This window comes from Nanorana parkeri, unplaced genomic scaffold, assembly GCF_000935625.1.
Source record: "Nanorana parkeri isolate BGI_ZX_2015 unplaced genomic scaffold, ASM93562v1 scaffold3, whole genome shotgun sequence".
In the NCBI taxonomy this organism is placed as follows: Eukaryota; Metazoa; Chordata; class Amphibia; order Anura; family Dicroglossidae; genus Nanorana; species Nanorana parkeri.
The window spans coordinates 942,105-951,294 of record NW_017306271.1 but is presented as its reverse complement, the minus strand read 5'-3'; the positions used below and the strand labels follow the sequence as shown (position 1 = coordinate 951,294).

The 9,190-nt window shown below is 41.6% G+C and overlaps 1 protein-coding gene across 1 annotated transcript in view; it reads left to right on the top strand.

Annotated features, from left to right (window-relative positions):
• Positions 1 to 8,335: 8,335 nt before the first annotated feature.
• The window catches only part of LOC108797841 (cytochrome P450 2K1-like), a 32,270-nt gene continuing 31,415 nt past the window's right edge, over positions 8,336 to 9,190 (top strand). Inside the window, exon 1 of the mRNA XM_018569564.1 lies at positions 8,336 to 8,554. Coding sequence (XP_018425066.1) covers positions 8,360 to 8,554 — 195 coding nt within the window. The 5' untranslated portion in view covers positions 8,336 to 8,359. The remainder of the gene's footprint in view (positions 8,555 to 9,190) is intronic.

The window sequence follows — 9,190 nt, the reverse complement described above, 5'->3', positions numbered from 1 at the left end:
TTCCTGTGTCTGTTATTAGAGAAAATTATGTATTTGCCTGCAGAGCTTAGCAACCATGTTCAGACTGACCCTCCCTTAAAGTGACATTAAAGACTACAATCGGCAGAGGCACAAGTAAGTAATAACTAGGGATTCACCAACACCGGTTTTCCGGTATCGAGTACGAGTACCGATACTGAGTACCGATACAGGTACTTCCGGTAGGATAGAGTCGGCTTCCTGGGCAATCAGGGAGCTAGGCGGCGTGTCATTGCCCACCACCCGACTTCTTGTTTGCACGGGAAGCCGACTCCATTCTGTTTGGCCGGCTCCTTGCTGATTAGCCGGGAAGCCGGCTTCCCAGCCAATCGGCATCGAGGCCGGCCAAAAAGATCTGACAATATGGTGACACAACCTCCACCTGGGGACCCTGATCTGTCATTGCAACTGGCCGGAGCCAGCCATGAGTTCACGGCTGGCCCCACCCAGCTGTCGGTTGCGAGGCTTTCGGGCCGGCTTCGGGTTTCAGCTGAGTTTTGACTGAGCCGCCCGGACCGAAGCTAGCCAAAGGATCAGCCAGAGCTACGGCTGATCCTCCGGCTAGCTTTTTGAATGACCCTCATAGTGTTTCTCAACTGAATTAATGTATCACAAATCAGCAAGCAAACAGGTCAGTGAGCCCTAAATGTCTTCCTTTTTTAGGAACCTCAATCTGGTGGACCTAAAAAGCCTAATGAGTCATTAATGGAGGTAGAACATGTTAATATGAATATCTTAAAAGGAAGTTTAGAATAAGACTACATAGTTATAATATATATTTTATCTATCTGTATAGATACATTAAATGTATGGTGTATAGTGAGGTAAACAAAACTAAATTCGACAGAAGACTGTTCTCTGGCCAATCTTTTTTTGGGGCTGTCGGGGTTGCATTACAACCACGGTCATGTGACTTCCTGTTGTGGATCATTCCTAAACAAAAATTCAGACATATACGAAATCCGCATAACAAACCGTATCAAATGTTGGATCCGAAAAACTAAAGAAATAAAAATCCGAATTGATCCGAAACTAAATAAAACTAATTTTTTGTTGGGGGTTACATGTCTACATGTCTACTTCACAGCTCAAATATAAAGCTGAGCAACTACTAATACAAGACCCAGTTCTTAATAACAGCATAACCCCCAGCATTATACACTCAGTATATTACTAAAATCTAATAATAAGTACAAACATAAATGTTGTCCTCGAACGTTCTACTGCTAAAACTCCTTTTATGCTTGTTATATAAAAAATAGCAAAGGGGAGAAGCAATAGTGCTACCAAATAAATTGTGCTCCTGAAGTAGTGACTTGGCCATTAGGACAGAAGGATGAATACAAAATTCTCTTACCCTTGGCTGCAGTAGAACCTTGTAGACATCTATGAGGCAGTGTACCGGGTATACAGGAGCCTCTCGGGAGAAAGTACAGCTCTATGAAAGTACAGTTATCCTTTAACTAAAGCATATGTTATCTTTGGACAAATAAAGTACAAGTAAAATGGAACTTAAAGGAAATGTATAACCAAAACCTTGTTTTTATTTTGGATAGAGTAGGGATGTAGGAAACCTCTGTCAGGTTATTTTGTGCTGTCTCCATCCCACTGGGGTGATTTTTTGTGTTGAATGATTTACCCTCACTTCTTTAATTTGGAGTTTTCCCCTGCAGTACTTTTTTTTTGCTACTAGATGTTCTCAGTCTGATGGCCAGCATCATTCAACAATTTTCCTCTGATCCCAGGTCATCCTGTACTCGCCCCAGCCTGTGACTGGATAGTGAAAGGAGAAACAGCACAGTAATGAGCTCATCTGTCTGTCACTCTGCTTTCTTTCTGTCAGCATGCTTCTTGTCAGCAAATGAACTGTTTTGCTCCTTGTAATGCTTCTTCTAATTACACTCCAGCCCTGCTGTACAGGTACTGCAAGAGGCTGATACCAGGTCAAATTTGGGTACTTTTTCTGCTTGCATTTAAAAAATAAATTTGGGTTATTCACTAAGGAGCTGAACGATTAATCAGAGCGTTCGGCTAATCCTTCGGCTTGCTTCACCTGCAGGAAGCCTTCAGTTCAGCCGAACGGAAAGGCTGTTGTATGGGCTTTTCACAACAGCCCATACAGCAACCGAACTGAAGCAGAGCATTCTCCCTGCAAGTTGTAAACAGCGTGGGTTCCCCCTCCCAATTCATACCAGATCCATTAGGTCTGGTAGGAACGTTAGGGGTGACCCCCGCGTAAAAAAGAAAAATATGTGTGACCCTTTAGGAATTTTAAGAGGGGAGCCCAATGCTCAAAAATGCAAAAAAAACAACAAAATGTGGTGTCCCCCCTAAAATTCCATACCAGACCCTTTATCTGGGCACTGGCCTGGAAGGACAGGTAAGGGGGGGATGAGTGAGCACCCCCCCCCCCTTCCTGCGCCATACCAGACCACTTGCCCTCGGGGGGCATCTGGGTACCCCCTTTTCCCCCCTGCGCCATTTTTTTTCTGTTTTCATGTAATTTTTCATTCAGTTCGCTACCTCTGAGGTATTGAACACAATGACCAAGCCAAATACTGCACTGGTATTCATGCTCTGCTGTTCAGCCTCTTTGAGAATAGGGGTGAACAGCAGCAAGTAAACTGCCGAACATTCGTCTCAGCTGATGCAGATGTTGGATCGGCTGAGGCGAATCGGTTCTTGCCTTCGGTTCTGCCAAACGTGCTGTGGCTGTTCAGCTGAATCAAAGGGAAGTGAAGGGAGCCGAAGGCAGCTGATGTACGGCTGAAAATAGCCATACAGGGCTGAAGCGAATAGCCAAACAGGCTTCGGCTCCCTTCACTACGGCTCGGTTATTCACTCAGCTGCTGAAGGCAGCTGAGTGAATAACCCACTAAATAATTATGATTCATTTGCATCTTTTATATCTTCCTAAAGTTCTGCTTTATAATAACTTTTAGCATGCTGAAAAAATAGCTTTAAAATCATGAACAAATATTTGAAGGACATAATCTGTAAAGCAAGTCACTGCCCTTGGCCAGCTGACAGCTATGGATTGCCTTTTAGTCTGCATCAGTCCTAAAGTTATTGCACACTCTTGACTACTCATAAAATAAGAATAGCAATGCAATAATACTATCACAGCCTTGCCAGGTAAAATGTTCCTGACATGACTATATTCAGTAATAGCATGTAGTAATATTGGCTTACTCTGTATTCCAGGGTTTAGCCTTATCTATCAAACTCTTCCAAAGCTAATATTGCAGTGTTTTATTTTTCAATCGAAGGATGTCAGGCGTGAGCCAGCAGACAGGGCAACTTTGTCAAAAAGTCACATGGTGGGAGGCTACCGTAGGGGGCTGATCTGCATTAGACATTTGTGAATGCAGACAAAAACTGCAGATACACCAGGATTCACATGACTGTGTCATTTCTGAGCCAGGATCTCAGTGCAGGAACTAGCTGGTGCCTACCGTCTGACCACATTGATATAGGGAGTACTGCATATTTCCCAATTAGTACAATTACCCTTCATTTGAAGGAATTCTGCCTCTTATGGTAACAAATCCCTCTGTAAAGCTTTCATACTTTTTTGTCCCTCTCTTTGGACTGATGTATAGGCCTTTATAAAATATTGGCACTATCTAACTAGAAAAAGAAACATTCATCTAACACCTATGTTATTCTATTTGTTTTTTCAGTATCCAGAGTATCCAGAGTTATGGAAGTGTAGTAATAAAACAAGCCCTTGGTTAGCCAGCCATTTTCTTGTGTAATAAAGCTCAACTCCGCTCAAAATGTATTTTCCTGCCATCCCTCCCTCCCACCTCACTCACAGGTGTTTTTTTTTCTTACCTTTTCAAGCAAATTATACTCACCTGGGTACCCCTACACAGGTCCCTTGCTAATGCTGTTTTTGTTGGTGGGGACAACTAATCCAGCTTGCTGTCTGGTCCCCTTGATTCCTCATAGGCCAACATCTCTAGTCCTCTGGATCCTGAGAGGAAACCTTTAGTAGACAACCAATGGAAATCGTCCATGTCACACAAGTAGTGAAGTGGACATCCAGAAGAAAGACCCCTGCAGGATGTAAACAGGTTTAATTATTTTTATCCTGGAGTTGGGCTTTAATTCTTTGTCATCCATAGTACTGGGACTGTGGCAGGTGTGTTTCCATTGCCTACATACTTTGCCCTAAAAGGAATCCCTCTTTCTAATGCTACAAACTTGCAATGTATGGTGCAGGGATTGATAAATCTTAATAAATTAAGATTTGATTAGGCTGAAATAAATCATGTATGGTTGGTAGAAAAGACTTTATTTAAGGGGATATCTTGTCAACATTGGATTTAAACTTTGTTGGCTTCAACTTTGTTGGCTTCCACTTTGTTTGGCTGTCTGGATATCAAACCTTGAATTGAATTGTGGTGGATTATGATACCCCTTGTTTTAGTAGTAGTAGAGGACAAAGCAGCTTTATTACTTTATTCTTCCCTTTTCTGGCAGACGGTGCTCTCCTCCACTTTCCAGGGCTCTGGGACATTGTCAGCGATACCGGCACAGGTGACCCCACACCTGTGCCGGTACCCACGCAGGCAGACTAAACACGTATGACCACATCGGACAGGGCAGAATGTATTATATACGGTTTATTAAACAGCAACACTAAACAACACCCAAAGCAAACATAAATATCTGGAACTCACTGCCATAAGGTCTAGAACTCACTGCCATCGGCAGTGATTTCAGCCAAGAGTGTAGATTTGTTCAAGAAACGTTTGGACAATTTCTTGAGGGACCGTAATATCCAGGGATACAAGTATTCCTAAGAATGAGATGATGCGTGGACCTATATGGGTTGGACTTGATGGACGTATGTCTTTATTCAACCCCAAATACTATGTAACTATGTAAAAAATGAGTAACATCAACAAGACTACAAGCAGGTAATGGCAACATTAGGACAAGCAGGTAATGGCAACAGGAGGACAGGCAGGTAATGGCAACAGGAGGACAGGCAGGTAATGGCAACAGGAGGACAGGCAGGTAATGGCAACTGGAAGACAGGCAGGTAATGGCAACAGGAGGACAGGCAGGTAATGGCAACAGGAGGTATCTAGGACTGCAAATGGGTAACCGGGCTCGGGACACAAACAGGGTTCAGGACTGGTAACAGGGTTCAGGATTGAAAGTAGGTTTCACCGGAAATGGCGACAGAACTGGGGACTCAGGATTCACAGGAAACAGGAAACAATACTGAGCCATCGTCCTGACTGTAGGGAGGGTTTAAATACCCTCCCAGGAAGCACCAGGTGATGGCTAAGTGCTGAGAGACTGGGAGACACCCGCATGTGAGCACTGGAGCAGCAGGTTCCAGCGCCACCCAGTGGTAGTCTGGTACCTAACAGTTACTGACTGCCCAGAGACACCTGCAGGTGAGCACAGGAACTGCAGGGCTGAGCTCCAGCGCCACCTGGAGGCGCTCTGGATCCTAACAGACATCCACAGGCCATTATTGTCCTCATGTACAATGTAGGACTATAAAAACAATATGGGGTCTATTCACAAAAGGGTGAAGAGTTTGGAGAAGGCAGGAGAAGTGAACAATCTAGGACAACATAGCTGAACTGGAAAGTGAGCTGAATTGGAGAATTTTTCCAAATCGGCTATTTTGGCCTAGATAGTTCACTTCTCCTGCCTTCTCAGAACTCGTCACCCTTTTGTGAATAGACCTGTATGTGATCAGCGCCAGTAAATAAATGCAAATAAGAGCTAATAGGCACTCAAGATAAATAAAAAATATCTAAAACATGTATAACAATCATGTGACGAGCTGAATAAATATCTACAATTCAGTGAAATATGTGATATGACGATAAGATATATAAGTATATGCTTTAAAAAATATATTCAAAAGAGCATATAAAAACATGAAAAGATGTGAACAGAGTGATAAAAACAAAGTCCAATGTGCAACAATTATAACCGTGCAAATAAATGCAGGGGATAGTCCACCACTAGATAGATCCAAACTTCCAAGTAAGCAGTTGCCACAGAATCCTGACAGACTTTCAACTCCACCCAGTGAATGCAAAAATTGGAACAGCACTCACCTGGGGAGATAGACCCACAGAACTAGGTCTAAAGGCGCGTTTCCCTTCTTAATAGGGGAGGGAAGCCCATATGAATGAAGACCAGATAACTTCCTCAGCTTGCAAATAACATCACCATTTCAATGTTCAATGAATGGAGGATAGTTAAGCCAGATATATGCGTGTCAGATTTCAGTTCCTGATAAACCAGACGAAATTTGCACCGTGAGTGCTGTTGTCGCCACCCTTCCACCCAACATCACTCGATTAGCTGGTTGGAAAATTATCGGCTGAAAGTAGCTAGCAGCAGTTAACCGCTGTCAGAATATAATGGAAAAAATGGAGGATTCGTCCCTGAACGCTCATAAATCTAATTGTCATTTATACCAGTACCACAAACAAAATCTAGTAAATAGTAATTTATCATTCCCTTAAACATTTTGCCTACTATTGAATTTACACTTACTGGTCTGTAGTTCCCAGACTGGCATCTTAAAGTATATTTCTAATTTTGCAGCCAAATTTAGGAAAACTCCTCCATATGTTTGTTATGTGTTCCTATTCACACAGCATACTAGAAAATTACTTTTAAAATAAATTCTTACCTTTTAGATGTTTTGTTAAATCAGGCAAGATGGCTGATTCCAGGTTTTTCTTAGCCCTTTAACAGTGGTCTGTCCCAATGGAAAGTCTTGGGACTGAAAATTGAACCATCACATTCCGTCCTAACATTAAAAAGAAATAGAAGCACAAAGAAATGTTAACCCTTAAAACCCTAACCCACGTAAAAGCTATTTAAACTGCAAGAAGCTTTTTTTTTTTTTTTTTAGCTTATGCTATGTGAATGGGAACATGTACCAAATATAAAATAGGTGTTATCCCAATTTGGCTGCAAAAGTGGAAATACACTTTAAACCTTTTTGGAATATAGGTACTACTGTCGTTTTGCACCAGTCAGTTGGTAGGTTTTATTTAATATTTTTTAGGGACATTTCTCCAGGACCAGGCAGAGCTTGCAATATGGGAATGCATGTGCAGACACACCGTAAAGTATTTTCCAGTTCCCAAAAACCTGCAGTGTGTCTGTGCATGAGCGGCATTCAATTCTGCTCCTGTTCTACCATCTTGAAAGTCCTTTGCCTGGTTTCACACCACACATGCGCAGACAGGTTGCAGGTCTCTGCCAGGCCTTTACTGCATGTCTGTGCATGCGCAGACATATCACAAGTTTCTGCCAGATCCCAATGAGTTCTCAAAGGAATACAAGTGTGGTGACCTCACAGCACTTGTAGTTCATTCATTTTTCCTCCCATGCCTGTTTCTGAATGTTTATACAGGCATGGACGATTGGAGAATCTGTAGGAGCAATAGCATTGTACTCGTGATACACTGAACATGGTTGCAATGCTTTACTGGTTTCAATGCAAACCAGCCTGAGCCAGAAAAAAACACTTGTTTTAATCCCCAAGCTCACAGTTAATCAGATTTTTATTAAAATAATATTAGCCCAATGTTTCATTTATTATGATTTATTTATCCTGGATCAGCACTGTTTAAAATGTCCCCTTGTAAAAAAGATATTGGGGGGAATTGATCTTAACTTGAACAGACAGAATCTGGAGCAGTTGCCCAAAGTAACCAATCAGCTTCTCTCTTCATTTTGTTCATTTTAGCTTTGGAGATGAAAGAGAGAAGCTGATTGGTTACTATGGGCAATTGCTCCAGATTCTGTCTGCTCCAGTTTTATTACATTTCTCCCATTGTATTTATGCTCTCATACATGTTCCTTGTTGTGAAAATGTTACTGCCAAAGGGTAGGTGTATAGTGGGGGGCAGTGACATTCTACCACCCCAGGCAAGCTGGTCATATCAATTTATAAATGTATCCCAAATCACATTCAGCAAAGAGTGCTCCTGCTTCTGCCTTCTCATAACCTAGATGAGTTTGTCCTGTGATACTAAGTTTAGTATATAGTTTACACCGTAATGTGATTGATGTGAGTGTTAATTTCTGGCATCAAAACTGTCAAAAAATACCCATTAACTTCATTTAACAAAAAAAAAAAAAACGGTTATACAGGTTTGAAGAGTACAAATCATAGATTCAAGATTATGTATTCACAAATTAGAAAACCTGGCCAATCAGGCAACAGGTTGCTGTGGTTTTATTTGTGCTCTAGTAAAGATTATTTTGTTGAGAAATAATCCCATCTGTTTAAATGTTGTGCAGTGGCTCAAAGAGTATATTGCTCTAAAAGCTGTCCACTATGACTGTTCTCAGCTACCTCCTGACAAGGATTGACATTCTACTGTATTTTACGGCATTCATTGTATTATTTCTATACTGGATCCATGGATCTAAGAAGAGCAAAGGAAAAATGCCTCCGGGCCCCAGACCTCTTCCTTTTATTGGGAACCTCAATCTGCTGGACCTGAAAAAGCCATATGAGTCACTAATGGAGGTAGTACCAGTTAATATTAATACACGGAAATCATATTTAAAGCAACTGTTATATTTTTTTATTTAGCTATGTATCTAGAAATACTTTATTATCATATTTTATTTCCTATTTTGTACTCTTGGCAGGCATGTAGTCCCCTCATCTGAACTCTGTGAAAATGTTGTACAGTCAGATTCTAGGAATGTTTTCCTTTTATTGGGAACCTCTATCTGGTAGACCTAAAATGCTGTATGAGTCACTAATGGAGTTAGAACTAATTATCTATCTATCTATCTATCTATCTATCTACCCATTATCCATCTATCTATCTATCTATCTATCTATCTATCTATCTATCTATCTATCTATCTATCTATCTATCTGTCTGTCTATCTATCTATCTATCTACCCATCTATCTACCCATCCATCTATCTACCGTGTTTCCCCGAAAGTAAGACCTACCCCGAAAATAAGACCTAGCACTATCTTCAGGGATTTCTGTAATATAAGACCTACCCCGAAAATAAGACCTAGTTCGGTGGTAGGTCGTATATTACAGAGATCCGCTAGGTCTTACTTTCGGGGAAGCGGCACATAACTGTGTAAAAACCGGCCGCAGCTCCCGCCCCGCCAACACGCCCGCCAACACACGCCAG